At 43.9% G+C, this 18389-nt stretch overlaps 1 protein-coding gene across 1 annotated transcript; it reads left to right on the top strand.

Annotated features, from left to right (window-relative positions):
- The first annotated feature begins 11581 nt into the window (after positions 1-11581).
- Positions 11582-12514, top strand: LOC147986780 (uncharacterized). Its single transcript, XM_087540149.1, has one exon. It carries the CDS (start codon positions 11582-11584, stop codon positions 12512-12514), a length of 933 nt encoding a protein of 310 aa, XP_087396275.1.
- The last annotated feature ends 5875 nt before the right edge of the window (positions 12515-18389 follow it).

Genomic DNA, 18389 nt, shown 5'->3' with positions numbered 1-18389 from the left:
GACATCTTGCTCTGATCTGCAGCAGCAACAGCTCGACAACAAAAACAGAAGAAATTTTCGTGATACGGGAGTCAAAACCTTCGGGAGAATATATAATGAATTTTTACCGACCAAAATACGTAACATGCAAGAAAACGGAGTCCGGAAGGCACACGAGGTGCTCACAAGGTAGGGGGGCGCCTAGGGGGGTAGGGCACGCCCACCATCCTCGTGGGGCCCTCGTGTCCTTCCCGGACTGCTACTTATTTTTCTATTTTTCTAAATATTCCAAAACGGAGAAATATTGCCTTAAAAATTGTTTTGGAGTCGGTTTACTTACCGTACCACATACCTATTCCTTTTCGGAGTCTGAAACTTTCCAGAAAGTGTCCCTTATGTATTCCTCTAGGGTTATGGTTTCAATAATATTGGTTTCAACATTTATGGGATTACCTGAGATATAATGTTTAATTCTTTGATCGTTTACCACTTTCGGATTTGTGCCCTCGAAGTTGTTGATCTTTATGGCACCGGAACGATAGACCTCCTTGATTACATAAGGGCCTTCCCATTTAGAGAGAAGTTTTCCTGCAAAAAATCTTAAATGAGAGTTGTATAGCAATACATAATCACCTACATTAAACTCACACTTTTGTATCCTTTTGTCGTGCCATCTTTTGACTTTTTCTTTAAACAACTTGGCATTTTCATAAGCTTGGGTTCTCCATTCATCAAGTGAGCTAATATCAAATAACCTCTTTTCACCGGCAAGTTTAAAATCATAGTTGAGCTCTTTAATATCCCAATATGACTTATGTTCTAGTTCGAGAGGTAAGTGACAGGCTTTTCCATAGACCATTTTATACGGAGACATACCCATAGGATTTTTGCATGCAGTTCTATAAGCCCATAATGCATCATCAAGTTTCTTGGACCAATTCTTTCTAGACCTATTAACAGTCTTTTGCAAAATTAATTTGAGCTCTCTATTGCTAAACTCTACTTGACCACTAGACTGGGGGTGATAAGGAGATGCAATTCTATGATTAACATCATATTTAGCAAGCATTTTTCAGAAAGCACCATGAATAAAGTGTGAACCACCATCAGTCATTAAATATCTAGGGACTCCAAACCTCGGGAAAATAACTTCCTTAAGCATTTTAATAGAAGTGTTGTGATCAGCACTACTAGTTGGAATAGCTTCTACCCACTTAGTAACGTAATCAACAACAACTAAAATATGTGTATATCCATTAGAGGCAGGAAAAGGTCCCATATAATCAAAGCTCCAAATATCAAACGGTTCAATAACAAGTGCATAATTCATAGGCATTTCTTGACATCTATTAATATTACCAATTCTTTGACATTCATCACAAGACAAGACAAACTTACGAGCATCCTTGAAGAGAGTAGGCCAATAAAAACCAGATTGCAATACCTTATGTGCAGTTCTATCTCCAGCGTGGTGTCCTCCATAAGCCTCGGAATGACACTTGCGTAGGATATGTTCCTGTTCATGCTCAGGTACACAACGTCTAATAACACCATTTACTCCTTCTTTATAAAGATGTGGGTCATCCCAAAAGTAATGTCTTAAATCATAGAAAAACGTTTTCTTTTGCTGGTATGTGAAGCTAGGTGGTATAAACTTAGCAACAATATAATTAGCATGATCAACATACCATGGAGTACTACGAGAAGTACTTATAACATTTAATTGTTCATCAGGAAAGCTATCATTAATAGGTAGTGGGTCATCAAGAATATTTTCTAACCTAGACAAGTTGTCTGCAACGGGGTTCTCAGCTCCCTTTCTATCAACAATATGCAAATCAAATTCTTGTAGCAAGAGAACCCATCTAATAAGTCTAGGTTTAGCATCTTTCTTTTCCATAAGGTATTTAATAGCAGCATGATCAGTTTGAATAGTTACTTTAGAATCTACAATATAAGATCTGAACTTATCACAAGCAAATACAACTGCTAAAAGCTCTTTTTCATTAGTAGCATAATTTCTTTGAGCATTGTCTAGAGTCTTACTAGCATATTGAATAACATTTAATTTCTTATCAACTCTTTGCCCTAGAACAGCACCTACAGCATAATCACTAGCATCACACATAATTTCAAAGGGTAGGTTCCAATCAGGTGGCTGAACAAGAGGTGCAGTGACTAATGCTTTCTTCAGTATTTCAAATGCTTCTACACAATCATCATCAAAGACAAATGGTATATCTTTTTGCAATAAATTAGTCAGAGGCCGAGAAATTTTTGAGAAGTCCTTAATGAACCTCCTGTAAAATCCGGCGTGACCAAGGAAACTTCTTATACCTTTGATATCCTTGGGACATGGCAACTTTTCAATCGCATCAACCTTGGCTTTATCAACTTCAATACCTCTTTCAGAAACTTTGTGCCCCAAGACAATACCTTCATTAACCATAAAGTGGCACTTTTCCCAATTCAAGAAAAGATTAGTTTCTTCACATCTTCGCAAAAATCGATCAAGATTGCTCAAGCAATCATCAAAAGAGGAACCATAGACGGAAAAGTCGTCCATGAAAACCTCACAAATCTTTTCACAAAAGTCAGAGAATATAGCCATCATGCATCTTTGAAAGGTAGCAGGTGCATTACATAAACCAAAAGGCATACGTCTATAAGCAAAAGTACCAAATGGGCATGTAAAAGTAGTCTTTGATTGATCTCTCGCCGACACAGGTATTTGAGAGAAACCAGAATTACCATCTAGAAAGCAATAGTGTGTATGTTTGCATAATCTTTCTAGCATTTGATCAATAAAAGGTAAGGGGTAATGATCTTTCTTAGTAGCTTTATTTAATTTGCGGAAATCAATTACCATCCTATAACCTGTGATAATTCTTTGTGGAATCAATTCATCTTTATCATTAGGAACAACAGTAATACCTCCCTTCTTAGGGACACAATGGACAGGACTTACCCACTCACTATCAGCAACGGGATAGATTATACCTGCCTCTAGAAGCTTTAGTATTTCTTTTCTTACCACTTCTTTCATTCTAGGATTCAGACGTCGTTGAGGATCACGAACTGGTTTGGCATCTGCTTCCAAATTTATTTTATGTTGACATACAGTGGGACTAATGCCCTTAAGATCATCAAGAGTATATCCAATAGCAGCACGATGCTTTTTCAGAGTTTTCAATAATCTTTCTTCTTCATGCTCTGAAAGGTTAGCACTAATAATAACATGATATATCTTCTTTTCATCAAGATAAGCATATTTAAGATTATCAGGCAAAGGTTTAAGCTCAAACACGGGATCACCCTTGGGTGGAGGAGGATCCCCTAAGATTTCAACAGGCAAGTTGTGATGCAGAATAGGTTCCCGTTTAAAGAATACTTCATCTATTTCCCTTCTTTCATTCATGAACATATCATTTTCATGGTCTAGCAAATAGTGTTCTAAAGGATCACTAGGAGGTACGACAATAGATGCGAGACCAATAATTTCATCCTTACTAGGTAATTCTTCCACACGATGTTGTTTACTAAATTTAGAGAAATTAAACTCATGAACCATATCATCCAAGCCAACAATAACAACATTCTTTGTGCAATCTATGGTAGCATTGACAGTATTTAAGAAGGGTCTACCAAATATAATGGGAGAAAAGCTATCTTGCGGAGAAGTAAGAACAAGAAAATCAGCAGGATATTTAGTTTTCCCACACAAGACTTCAACATCTCTAACAATTACAATTGGTGAAATAGTATCTCTATTGGCAAGTTTAATTGTGACATCAATACCTTATAACTCAGCAGGTGCAATTTCATTCTTAATTTCTTCGTATAAAGTATGCGGTATAACACTAGCACTAGCACCCATATCACATAAGCCATGATAACAATGATCTCCTATTTTAACAGAAATAACAGGCATGCCTACCACAGGTCTATGTTTATCTTTATCACAAGGTTTAGCAATTCTAGCAGTTTTACCTTCGAACTGAATAACATGCCCATCAATATTATCAGATAAGAGATCTTTAACAATAGCAATATTAGGTTCTACTTTAACTTGCTCAGGAGGTGTATAAGTTCCAATCTTGCTTTTACGAACAACAGTGGAAGCTTTAGCATGATCCTTTATTCTAACAGGGAAAGGTGGTTTCTCAATATAAGAAGTAGGAACAATAGGATCATTATAAGTGACAGTCTTTTCTTCAACTTTAATAGGTGCAGCTACTTTTACTTCTATGGGAGGATGATATTTAAACCACTTCTCCTTAGGGAGATGAACATAAGTAGCAAAAGATTCACAGAAAGAAGCTACTATCTCAGAGTCAAGTCCATATTTAGTGCTAAACTTACGGAAAATATCGGTATCCATAAAAGATTTAACACAATCAAACTTAGGTGTCATACCTGACTCCTTACCTTCGTCGAGGTCCCAATCTTCAGAGTTGCATTTAATTCTATCCAACAAATTCCATCTGAATTCAATATTCTTCATCATAAAAGAGCCAGCACAAGAAGTATCGAGCATGGTGCGATTGTTTTCAGAAAGACGAGCATATAGATTTTGAATAATCATTTCTCTTGAGAGCTCACGATTGGGGCATGAATATAACATTGATTTAAGCCTCCCCCAAGCTTGAGCGGTGCTTTCTCCTTCACGAGGCCAGAAATTATATATATATAATTGCGATCACGATGAACAAGATGCATAGGGTAATACTTTTGATGAAATTCCAACTTCAATCTTTTATAATCCCATGATCTCATATCATCACATAGCCTATACCATATCAATGCGTCTCCCTTCAAAGATAAAGGGAAGAACCTTCTTCTTAGCAACATCATCGGGTATACCTGCAAGCTTAAATAATCCACAAACTTCATCCACATATATTAGGTGCTCATCCGGATGCTTTGTTCCATCTCCTGTAAAAGGGTTAGCTAGCAGTTTTTCCATCATACCCGGAGGAAATTCAAAACGAGTTTCATTTTCAATAGGTTGAGGAGCAACTCTTTGCTCTACTGGTCGGGGTGAAGATACCCCGAACAAGCCCCTCGGAGAATTACTTTCCATAGTAACAAGTGACAGTAAATTTCAGCACACTATATAAATTTTTCCTTACCAAATTCCACCTACCAAAAGTGCTACACTCCCCGGCAACGGCGCCAGAAAAGAGTCTTGATGACCCACAAGTATAGGGGATCTATCGTAGTCCTTTCGATAAGTATGAGTGTCGAACCCAACGAGGAGCAGAAGGAAATGATAAGCGGTTTTCAGCAAGGTATTCTCTGCAAGTACTGAAATAATTAGTAATAGATTGTTTTGTGATAGGATGAATTGTAACGAGCAACGTGTAACAAAAGTAAATAAAGTGCAGCAAGGTGGCCCAATCCTTTTGTAGCAAAGGACAAGCCGGAACAAACTCTTATAATAGGAAAAGCGCTCCTGAGGACACATGGGAATATCGTCAAGCTAGTTTTCATCACGTTCATATGATTCGCGTTCGATACTTTGATAATTTGATATGTGGGTGGACCGGTGCTTGGGTGCTGTTCTTACTTGAACAAGCATCCCACTTATGATTAACATCTATTGCAAGCATCTGCAACTACAACAAAAGTAGTAAGGTAAACCTAACCATAGCATGAAACATATGGATCCAAATCAGCCCCTTACGAAGCAACGCATAAACTAGGGTTTAAGCTTCTATCACTCTAGCAACCCATCATCTACTTATTACTTCCCAATGCCTTCCTCTAGGCCCAAATAATGGTGAAGTGTTATGTAGTCGACGTTCACATAACACCACTAGAGGCTAGACAACATACATCTTGTCAAAATATCAAACGAATACCAAATTCACATGACTACTCATAGCAAGACTTCTCCCTTGTCCTCAGGAACGAACGTAATTAGTCACAAAGCATATTCATGTTCATAATCAGAGGGGTAATAATATGCATATAGGATCTAAACATATGATCTTTCACCAATTAAACCAACTAGCATCAACTACAAGGAGTAATCAACACTACTAGCAACCTACTAGCACCAATCCCGGACTTTGAGACAAGAATTGGATGCAAGAGATGAACTAGGGTTTGGAGATGAGATGGTGCTGGTGAAGATATTGATGGAGATTGCCCTCTCCCGATGAGAGGAGCGTTGGTGATGACGATGGTGATGATTTCCCCCTCCCGGAGGGAAGTATCCCCGTCAGAACAGCTCTGCCGGAGCTCTAGATTGGATCCTCCAAGGTTCCGCCTCGTGGCGGCGGAGTCTCGTCCTGAAAAGTTCCCCCTTATTTTTTTCTCATCGAAAGACCTCATATATTAGAAGATGGGCGTCGGAGAGCCACCAGGGAGCCCACGAGGTAGGGGGCGCGCCCTAGGGGGGGGGCCCACCCTTGTGAGCAGGGTGTGGGCCCCCTGGCCTTCATCTTTGGTGAGGATTTTTCTTTATTTATTTTAAGACGTTCCGTGGAGTTTTAGGACTTTTGGAGTTGCGTAGAATAGGTCTCTAATATTTGCTCCTTTTCCAGCCCAGAATTCCAGCTGCCGGCATTCTCCCTCCTTATGTAAACCTTGTAAAATAAGAGAGAATAGCCATAAGTATTGTGACATAAAGTGAATTAACAGTCCATAATGCAATAAATATCGATATAAAAGCATGATGCAAAATCGACGTATCAGGCGGCCATCTGGGCGACGACAAAGGAACGGGGCGGCAGCAGCAACAACGCCGGGGCATGCGCGGCGGACTGTTTGGGCGGCGACCCAGGCGATGGCGACTACGTGGAGACGGCGTGGATGCGTTTAGGGTTTAGGGTTAGGACGGTGGGCGTCGGCGGCTCCCTTGACCATTTTTTTCCGTAACTATCGACGCCAACGTGGAGACGTGCGGGCGTACGGCGATAGGTGCAGCATACGCGGGCGGGCGTACGGCGACGGGTGCGACATATGGCGACGGGTGCGGCATACGCGGGCGAGCGTACGACGTCGCGCGCGGACATACGGCGTCGGATGGGTATTCCTATACCTAATGTGAAATGACCATCCTATCCATTATATGTTTTAGGGGGGGGGGGTGCTCAGGACTCCGACTCTAAGGGCATCTCCAGCCGTTGACACCCCCAAGAACATCACCAAACCAAAAAAGTTGGTGTCTTGGGGGTCATCCGGCGAAATCCGACGAAATAAAGGGGGCATCCTCACAGTCACACCTCACCCCAAGCAAAAGTTTGTGAGGAGAATGATTAAGTGGGCCAAGAAAAAGGACATGTGGTGAGACACGATTCGCCGAAACTTCCGCCGGCGCCCCCAAGAGACCCCCCCCCCCCCCCCCCCCCAACGCGCCGGGTTTCGCCTGGGTTTGCCGGGGTTATTTTGACGTCCTGGGGGCGTTGGGGACGTGGCTGGGCTGTTTATCGGCAAAAAGTGCCGTCCGAGCCTAAAAAGGTGTCCGGGGGAGCGTCCTGGGAAGGCTAGTGGAGATGCTCTAAGACAATAGCAACGACGATATGCTGGGTCGGGGAGGTAACTCTCGGTATGACTTCTAGTCAAAACTAGAATCGTTTGTGCACATGGCATTATTATTTTTTGTTTTACTGACGCATTTTTGTTCATCTATAGTAATTTATTAAAAAAAGTTAGTAGGTGCATTTGTAAAGTTGATCAATAGACGCACACATCCCGTCCAAAAATAAAAGCTGGAAATTAAAATGAAACAAAAGAAGCCGGAAAATGGAGAAACAAAAAAGAAAACGGTAACAACATGCCCCTTCCATTAAAAAATAGAAGATGTTTTGGGTATTTCAATATGATCAGTGAAAAACACAATAAAACATGTCCATATACCTCTGATTAAAAAAAGTTACAACATCTTATAATTGTGAACAAAGAGAGTAGAAGATAGCAGCAGAAAAACACAAAGAGAAAAAGAAAGGAAAACCTCAGCCCTAACAAATACTCATAAACCGTGTCTTTTTTCCCGTGAAGAGAGGTGAGCACGGCATATCTCCCTATTTTTGCGGAGAATCATAGGGCATATTATTCCAGTGTGACATAATTAGAATCTTCAGCGACTAAATTGCTAACGCAGTGAGAGGGTTGCCTAAGCCAATGCAAGAAGCTCTACTATCCCCACTCCCACCAAAATTCGCTAAATATTTTGTAGCTCTATTCTGTTCACAATTTTTTATAACAGGAATTACAACCCCTATCATTCAAATAAGTCTTGATCTCAGAAATCAAGTGGCCATGTGCTGATCTATCCAACAAATCATCCGAGAGCGCTCTGAGAGTAACTGCACAATCACACTGAAGCATAATCCGGGTGTCGTAGTGCTCAACCGCCAGTCTAAGCCCCTCTATCATTGCTTGTAATTCTGCCTCGAGGACCTTGCTGTAATGTAAGAGTTTGCTATGGGCAACAGAAATCGCCCCACCTTTTTCATCTCGAAGTATCGTGCCTGAACCCGCCGTGCCATCCATAGTATTGAAAAAACATCAATTGACACTGCTACCCATCCCACTGGTGGCCTCGACCACTTGCGAGGGCTGTAGTAGGCTTCAATAGAGGTTGCTTTATGCACACATCCACTAACATGGGAGATTTACCTTTGATATTTTCCTCTACGCTCAAAGTTATTTGTTTGAAGGAGTTATAATAGCTGATCAAGAAGGAACAAGAAACCACCAGTGGTGGAATTAATTTACCATGTCAAGTTCGTTCCCGAGGTGCCAAATTCTCCACATCACAAAGATGATCCTGCTTCTAATGTGTTCCTGGGATCCCGCCAGGAGATGGAACAACCACTCGTCGCCTGTATATGCAATGTCCTTGCGGTTTGGTAATGGCCATTGATTCCTCATAGTGAACAGCTGCATTGGAACAAGTGATCAACATATGAAATGTTGTTTCCTTCTCCCGATCTCACAACTTGTAATACCCATTCGATCCTAGGTGCCTCCTATTCTTCTCTGCATTAGTAGCCAATGAACCGGAGGACACTTGCAAAGTGTTTCATCTTTGGTGGGACTACCGCATTCCATACTAGATGCACCTAGACAAAGCTGCTCATTGTAATTGGACATGGCCAAATGATATGCACCCTTCACCCTGAGAGATCTCGACTAGTCCCATGGCCATGATATGAAGTCCTCCTGTTCTCCCAGGGACGTTCGGATCCTCAAGACCGCGCCAATATCAGCCCGACAACAATATTTTTCTAGCAAGTCCAACTTCCAGGCATCACCATATATCTCTTAGACTCCCAGTTGGCAAGATATAGCCTTTACGTGTACCGTCTGCATGAAGTAAAACCATATTGAAAAATTTAAATGAAACAACCATGATCAACATCGACCATAATTAAATATCGACTTGACCTAGGTAAAATACATAATGACCAAGCTGTAATAGATCACATACAAAATAAAAAGAGGAGAGTTAACTCACGACTGAAGAACGGTGTGGCAAGGCGCACATCACACTCCAATATATTCCCCTAGCTCTACAAGGAGAAGGACTCCAACTCCGAGATAGTAACAACGACAATATGTTGGGTTCGGTTGTTAAACAGACAAAATTGTATGTTACGGGTTCTTCTTAAATTAGAATCAATTGAGTGCACGCTATTTTGCTTCATGGACACACTTTGCTCATTTATAATTTATATTTTTCGTGCGTACACAAGAGAACCGATCAATTGGATGCACATTTGAAACATTTATTTTATAATTGGTTATATGCCACGACGACCAAAATTCAAATGTCAAGAGTTCCTCAACAAAGCAAGCATTTAAAGAAATTGCAATGTTTGTTTTACAAATGAAATGTATTTACGAATTCAGTTGGAACCCCTCACGGGGTGCAGTCTCCGGGTCGTACACGGCAGATGGTGAAGAACCACGCGTTTTGCAGACAGCCAGCACGGAGTCGCATGGGTATACAGTGATGGTGTGTTCAGAGCATCTCCAACAGACGTGCAACGTGCGGCGGCTAGAATAACCTTTATAGCACTGAAATAGCAACTTTTTGCGCGCAGCAGAGCACTGGCTTCAGTGGCCGCTGTAAAATATTATGCGCGCGAGCCGCTCCAGCAGGCGCTGCAAAAAAAGGTGCGCGCCTAGCACAAACAACATGTGACACTCAAATAGAACCAAGAAAATCAAACACATAAAAAATAAGTCAACAATAAATAGTTTACTTTATTCCAATACAACAAATAGTTCAACAATACAACATCAAATATACAAATCACTAGTTTTGTCGGCCATTCCATGCCCACCACTCCTCGATTAGATCCTTTTAAAGATCATCATGCGTTTCGGCACGTCGAATGGCATTGATAGGAGGCAACAAATCGGCCCACCCTCGCAGCCATCTGCCACACTCGTATGGGAAGTCCCAAGAGCTTATATTGAGAGTAGTCCAGATCTTGGCCACGCTCATTCTCGATGATCATGTTATGATGATCACACAAACACGCATGATGTACCAAAGGATCTTTTGATCCCAAAATCTAGCCGGTCCTCTCACAATAGCAAATTGGGCTTGCAAAATCCCAAAAGCTCTGTCCACATCTTTCCTAGCCGCCGCCTGAGCATTGTGGAAATCAAAATTTTTCTTACCTTCCCGTTTTTTCAATGGCTTCACAAATGTTTGCCACTTTGGGTAGATGTCATCCACAAGATAGTAGCCATAATTGTATGTATGGTCATTTGCTACAAACTGCACCGGTGGCAGTTCATCATTTGCAATCTTATTCTTGAGTGGTGACCGATTAAGAACGTTGATGTCATTCAAAGATCCAGGCATTCAAAAAAAAGCATGTCAAATCCAAGTCTCTTGATCGGCCACCTTGTGGGCGCCGAGCGGCAGTGGGCGGCCGGGCGCTGTTCGTCGGAGGAATGGCGTGCTCGAGGGGCGGCGACGACTAGGTGGAGGAAGCAGCGGGGGCGCGAGGATAGGCCGGGGAAGCGTCGTCGGGTCGCCGGAGCAAATGGGGAGATGCGGGCGGCGGCGCTAGTGACTGGATAAGGCAGTTGGTGGAAGTTGCGTGTGAGTCCTCGCTCTCTAGCGCGCGGGAGCGGGCGGACGAAATAAGCGGCGTGCGATGCCGTTTCGCTCCGCGCGCTGAACCAATTATACTGCACGCGCGTTTTTTTGCGCCTCTGCTGGAGCATCCGAAACGGCTGCGCGCGCAAAAAAAAATCAATTTTTCTAGCGCGGCGCTAATATCGCGTGCCTGTTGGAGATGCTCTCAGAAGGCTAGCTAGCTAGAGGTGGGGAAGGAAGATGGTCGGTGTAGTACATGATGATGATGTCATCTGGTACGCAGTTGCACCGGTGATGATGGCATGCAGGATCCACAAAGCATTTGACAAAATAATGCATGAGTCGATCCTCCTCCGTGGAGTTGTGTCCGTCTACGTTGATTCGTGAGTACTCTTGATTCGTCCTTCTGTTTGCGACGTGAGCGTTGCTGGTTGGGGTTTATGGGCCTGGAGTTTCTATTGACCCCTCGATCGAAAGAAATCCGTTAACAAGTTCTAACTAACCCTAAGTCCCTAACCCCGGCGACCGAAGATGCCGGCGACGGCGGGCCGTGTTCGCATGCCGGCGAACAACCGCGTGCACAGCAGCGCGGCGCTGCAGACGCACAACATCTGGAAGAGCACCATCGGCTATGACCCCTACGCTCCCGAGGGCAACAACCAGCATGGCCCTTCCTCCTCCGTCCCCGCCAACGCCACCGCGCTTCCCTCCTCGGACCCCGCGGCCTCCTCCCAGAGCGCCTACGCCAGCTTCCAGGCCGTCCTAGCGCTCGCCCGCGCCGCCAGATCCAACTCCGACGCGACCCGGGGCGCCTGCAAGAAGTGCGGCCGTGTTGGCCATCTCACCTTCCAGTGCCGCAACTTCCTTTCTGGCAAGGAGCTCCCCATGGACGACGACATCCAAGCCAGCACGCAGGCCAATCCCAGGTCCGAAGAGACCAGGAAGAAATCCTCTGGTGGCAGGGATGCTGACGCGAAGGGTTCTGACGAGGAAGATGAGGACGAGATTGACAGCGATTCCTCCGATTACGATATTGATCCCGAGCTGGACAAGATAATCGCTCAACGTGAGCGTGCCAAGGGCCATGGAGAGATCCGCTCTGGGGAGGAAGGCAGGCAGACAAACCACCATAGGAGCAGCAGCAGCAAGGGAAGATCCAAGCAAAGGAAGAGTGACAGAGAGGACGACTCAAGGAAAGATAGGAAGAGGAGGAGAATCCACCACACGAAGGATGACATGTCGGAAGGGGAAGGGAGAAAACCTCACCGCCACCATAAGAGGGGTCATCACCGGAGGGATGCATATGATAGTGACAGTGCTGGTTGTGAGTCCCTAAATGATAGGAAGCGATCCAGCAAGCAAAAGAGCCGCCGGAGGTCAGAAAGCCATGGATTGGTTGAGGATAAAAGACATGGTCCACGGGGCTGGGCGCCGTTTCCTGAGAGAAGAGCACTGAAGCGATAATTGCAACCGTGCGTCCATGTTGTAATATATAGTGCATTTTGTCTTTTGCTTTCCTCTATATATTGCAGTGTGTATTACAAAATTGAGGTGTTGACCACTGGATCCATAAGCCGATGCATGAACCATAGACAACCCCTATTACATCCTTGTTATTAGAGCATCTCCAACAGCCGCCCAACACGCTTGCGCTAAAAATCAGTTTGCAGCGTGTTGATCGCCTGCTTTGGTGCGGCGAGGAGCGCTTGCAGCGGCCGCGGTAAATTTAGCGCGCGCGTAGCTCCAGCAGGCGCCCTAAAATGCAGCGCGTGCGCTCTCGCACAAACAACATATGCGCTTCAAACACAAGCAAGAGGATCGAACAAAAACAAATAAATCAACAATAAATAGTTCAATTTCGTTATTACAACTCAAACAAATAGTTTATCTTTCAATTCAACAAATAATTCAGCAATACAACATCAAATGCACAAATCATGATGCTCTTTGTCAGCCATTTCAAGCCCACCACTCCTCAATGAGATCCTTTTGAAGATCATCATGCGCTTCGGAACGTCGAATGGCATGATAGGAGGCAACAAAACGGGCCACCCTTTCAGCCCTCCGCCACACTCGCACGGGATGTCCAAAGAGCTCATAGTGAGAGTAGTCTACATCTTGGCCACGCTCATTCTCGATGATCATGTTGTGCATGATTACAAAAGCGTGCATGATGTACCAAAGTATCTTTTGATCCCAAAATCTAGCAAGTCCTCTCACAATAGCAAATGGCGGACGCTACGCGTAAGCCGGCTGATTTTGTGAACGATCAGCCGCCCGCGCAGCCGTCAGATACAGGCGTATGTGAGTGTGACCATTAGATCATAGGCCAGCACCAGCGCATCTTCCTCGTCTCTCTTCACATCCTCCTCTCGCGTAACATCTCAGCCAACAGGCGCGATGAAGGCTCGCTCCCTCCCGACCTTGTATCGCAGTGCCAAGTCGTTTGAGCAGCAGCTCCTCCCTGTCCGATAGTGCACTGTCGTTGTTCGCCGGAGTCCGTTTTGGTCGCAGCAGCTCCTCCCCAGCCGTTAGTGTAGTGTCGTCGTTCGCCGGAGTGACGTTTGGTCGCAGCAGCTCCTCCCAGCCGGTAGTGTTGTGTCGTCGTTCGCCGGAGTGATGTTTGGTCGCAGCAACCTCACCATTGTACCATGGACGATGCTCCCGCATCCCGTGAAGGAAATATGCCCTAGAGGCAATAACAAAGTTATTATTTATTTCCTTATATCATGATAAATGTTTATTATTCATACTAGAATTGTATGAACCGGAAACATAATACTTGTGTGAATACATAGACAAACAGAGTGTCACTAGTATGCCTCTACTTGACTAGCTCGTTGATCAAAGATGATTATGTTTCCTAGCCATAGACATGAGTTGTCATTAGATTAACGGGATCACATCATTAGGAGAATGATGTGATTGACTTAACACATTCCGTTAGCTTAGCACTTGATCGTTTAGTATGTTGTTATTGCTTTCTTCATGACTTATACATGTTCCTATGACTATGAGATTATGCAACTCCCGTTTACCGGAGGAACACTTTGTGTTCTACCAAACGTCACAACGTAACTGGGTGATTATAAAGGTGCTCTACAGGTGTCTCCAAAGGTACATGTTGGGTTGGCGTATTTCGAGATTAGGATTTGTCACTCCGATTGTCGGAGATGTATCACTGGGCCCTCTCGGTAATGCACATCACTTAAGCCTTTCAAGCATTGCAACTAATGAGTTAGTTGCAGGATGATGTATTACAGAACGAGTAAAGAGACTTGCCGGTAACGAGATTGAACTAGGTATTAAGATACCGACGATCGAATCTCGGGCAAGTAACATACCGATGACAAAGGGAACAACATATGTTGTTATGCGGTCTGACCGATAAAGATCTTCATAGAATATGTAGGAGCCAATATGAGCATCCAGGTTCCGCTATTGGTTATTGACCGGAGACGTGTCTCGGTCATGTCTACATTGTTCTCGAACCCGTAGGGCCCGCACGCTTAACGTTACGATGACAGTTTCATTATGAGTTTATATGTTTTGATGTATCGAAGTTGTTCAGAGTCCCGATGTGATCATGGACATGACGAGGAGTCTCGAAATGGTCGAGACATGAAGATTGATATATTGGAACCCTATGTTTGGACATGGGAAGTATTCCGGGTGATATTGGCATTTTACCGGAGTACCGGGAGGTTACCGGAACCCCCCGGTAACCTAATGGGCCTTAATTGGCCTAGTGGAGGAAGAGGAGAGGAGGCCAAGGGGCAGCTGCGCGCCCCTCCCCCCAAGTCCAAATTGGACAAGGAGGGGGCGGCGCCCCCCCTTTCCTTTCCCCTCTCTCTCTCCTTCCCCCCCCCAAGTTCTAGTCCAACATGGAAAAAGGGGGGAGTCCTACTCCCGGTAGGAGTAGGACTCCTCCTGGCGCGCTCCTTACCTGGCCGCACCTCCTCCCCCTTGCTCCTTTATATACGTGGGTAGGGGGGCACCCCATAGACAAAACAATTGATCATTGATCTCTTAGCCGTGTGCGGTGCCCCCCTCCACCATAATCCTCGATAATATTGTAGCGGTGCTTAGGTGAAGCCCTGCGACGGTAGAACATCAAGATCGTCACCACGCCGTCGTGCTGACAGAACTCTTCCCCGACATTCTGCTGGATCGGAGTCCGGGGATCGCCATCGAGCTGAGCGTGTGCTAGAACTCAGAGGTGCCGTAGTTTCGGTGCTTGATCGGTCGGGCCGTCAAGACGTACGACTAAATCAACCGTGTTGTGCTAACGCTTTCGCTTTCGGTCTACGAGGGTACATGGACAACACTCTCCCCTCTCGTTGCTATGCATCACCATGATCTTGCGTGTGCATAGGAAATTTTTTGAAATTACTACGTTCCCCAACAGTGGCATCCGAGCCAGGTTTTATGCGTTGATGTTATATGCACGAGTAGAACACAAGTGAGTTGTGGGCGATATAAGTCATACTGCTTACCAGCATGTCATACTTTGGTTCGGCGGTATTGTTGGATGAAGCGGCCCGGACCGACATTACGCGTACGCTTATGCGAGACTGGTTCTATCGATGTGCTTTGCACAGAGGTGGCTGGCGGGTGTCAGTTTCTCCAACTTTAGTTGAACCGAGTGTGGCTACGCCCGGTCCTTGCGAAGGTTAAAACATCACCAACTTGACAAACTATCATTGTGGTTTTGATGCGTAGGTAAGAACGGTTCTTGCTAAGCCCGTAACAGCCACGTAAAACTTGCAACAACAAAGTAGAGGATGTCTAACTTGTTTTTGCAGGGCATGTTGTGATGTGATATGGTCAAGACATGATGATAAATTTTATTGTATGAGATGATCTTGTTTTGTAACCGAGTTATCGGTAACTGGCAGGAGCCATATGGTTGTCACTTTATTGTATGCAATGCAATCGCCCTGTAATGCTTTACTTTATCACTAAGTAGTAGCGATAGTCATAGAAGCATAAGATTGGCGAAACGACAACGATGCTACGATGGAGATCAAGGTGTCGCGCCAGTGACGATGGTGACCATAACGGTGCTTCGGAGATGGAGATCACAAGCACAAGATGATGATGGCCATATCATATCACTTATATTGATTGCATGTGATGTTTATCTTTTATGCATCTTATCTTGCTTTGATTGACGATAGCATTATAATATGATTTCTCACTAAATTTCAAGATAAAAGTGTTCTCCCTGAGTATGCACCATTGCCAAAGTTCGTCGTGCCCAGACACCACGTGATGATCGGGTGTGATAAGCTCTACATCCATCTACAACGGGTGCAAGCCAGTTTTGCACACGCAGAATACTCAGGTTAAACTTGACGAGCCTAGCATATGCAGATATGGCCTCGGAACACTGAGACCGAAAGGTCGAGCGTGAATCATATAGTAGATATGATCAACATAGTGATACTCACCATTGAAAACTACTCCAGTTCACGTGATGATCGGTTATGGTTTAGTTGATTTGGATCACGTGATCACTTAGAGGATTAGAGGGATGTCTTTCCAAGTGGGAGTTCTTAAGTAATATGATTAATTGAACTTAAATTTATCATGAACTTAGTACCTCATCGTATCTTGCTTGTTTATGTTTGATTGTAGATAGATGACCCGTGCTGTTGTTCCATTGAATTTTAATGCGTTCCTTGAGAAAGAAAAGTTGAAAGATGATGGTAGCAATTACACGGACTGGGTCCGTAACTTGAGGATTATCCTCATTGTTGCACAGAAGAATTACATCCTGGAAGCACCGCTGGGTGCCAGGCCTGCTGCTGGAGCAACACCAGATGTTATGAACGTCTGGCAGAGCAAAGCTGATGACTACACGATAGTTCAGTGTGCCATGCTTTACGGCTTAGAACCGGGTCTTCAACGATGTTTTGAACGTCATGGAGCATATGAGATGTTCCAGGAGTTGAAGTTAATATTTCAAGCAAATGCCCGGATTGAGAGATATGAAGTCTCCAATAAGTTCTATAGCTGCAAGATGGAGGAGAACAGATCTGTCAGTGAGCATATACTCAAAATGTCTGGGTATAATAATCACTTGATTCAACTGGGAGTTAATCTTCCGGATGATAGCGTCATTGATAGAATTCTCCAATCACTGCCACCAAGCTACAAGAGCTTTGTGATGAACTATAATATGCAAGGGATGAACAAGACAATTCCTGAGCTCTTCGCAATGCTAAAGGCTGCGGAGGTAGAAATCAAGAAAGATCATCAAGTGTTGATGGTCAACAAGACCACTAGTTTCAAGAAAAAGGGCAAAGGGAAGAAGAATTGGAACTTCAAGAAGAACAGCAAGCAAGTTGCTGCTCAGGAGAAGAAACCCAAAACTGGACCTAAGCCTAAAACTGAGTGCTTCTACTACAAGCAGACTGGTCACTGGAAGCGGAACTGCCCCAAGTACTTGGCGGATAAGAAGGATGGCAAGGTGAACAAAGGTATATGTGATATACATGTTATTGATGTGTACCTTACTAGAGCTCGCAATAGCACCTGGGTATTTGATACTGGTTCCGTTGCTAATATTTGCAACACGAAACAGGGACTACGGATTAAGAGAACATTGGCGAAGGACGAGGTGACGATGCACGTGGGAAATGGTTCCAAAGTCGATGTGATCACGGTCGGCACGCTACCTCTACATCTACCTTTGGGATTAGTATTAGATCTAAATAATTGTTATTTGGTTCCAGCGTTGAGCATGAACATTATATCTGGATCTTGTTTGATGCGAGACGGTTATTCATTTAAATCAGAGAATAATGGTTGTTCTATTTATATGAGTAATATCTTTTATGGTCATGCACCCTTGAAGAGTGGTCTATTTTTGATGAATCTCGATAGTAGTGATACACATATTCATAATGTTGAAACCAAAAGATGCAGAGTTGATAATGATAGTGCAACTTATTTGTGGCACTGCCGTTTAGGTCAAATTGGTGTAAAGCGCATGAAGAAACTCCATATTGATGGACTTTTGGAACCACTTGATTATGAATCACTTGGTACTTGCGAACCGTGCCTCATGGGCAAGATGACTAAAACGCCGTTCTCCGGTACTACGGAGAGAGCAACAGATTTGTTGGAAATCATACATACAGATGTATGTGATCGGATGAATGTTCAGGCTCGTGGCGGATATCGTTATTTTCTCACCTTCATAGGTGATTTTAGCAGATATGGGTATATCTACTTAATGAAGCATAAGTCTGAAACATTTGAAAAGTTCAAAGAATTTCAGAGTGAAGTTGAAAATCATCGTAACAAGAAAATAAAGTTTCTACGATCTGAT

This window comes from Triticum urartu, chromosome 2A (genome assembly GCF_056163025.1).
Source record: "Triticum urartu cultivar PI428250 chromosome 2A, HENAU_Tu73, whole genome shotgun sequence".
Lineage (NCBI taxonomy): Eukaryota > Viridiplantae > Streptophyta > Magnoliopsida > Poales > Poaceae > Triticum > Triticum urartu.
The sequence above is the reverse complement of the archived record's forward strand: the minus strand, read 5'-3'. Positions and strand labels throughout refer to the sequence as shown.

Excerpts from the sequence above, each read along its gene's own strand:
- LOC147986780 (XM_087540149.1), top strand. The coding sequence starts at position 11,582 with ATGCCGGCGACGGCGGGCCGTGTTCGCATGCCGGCGAACAACCGCGTG.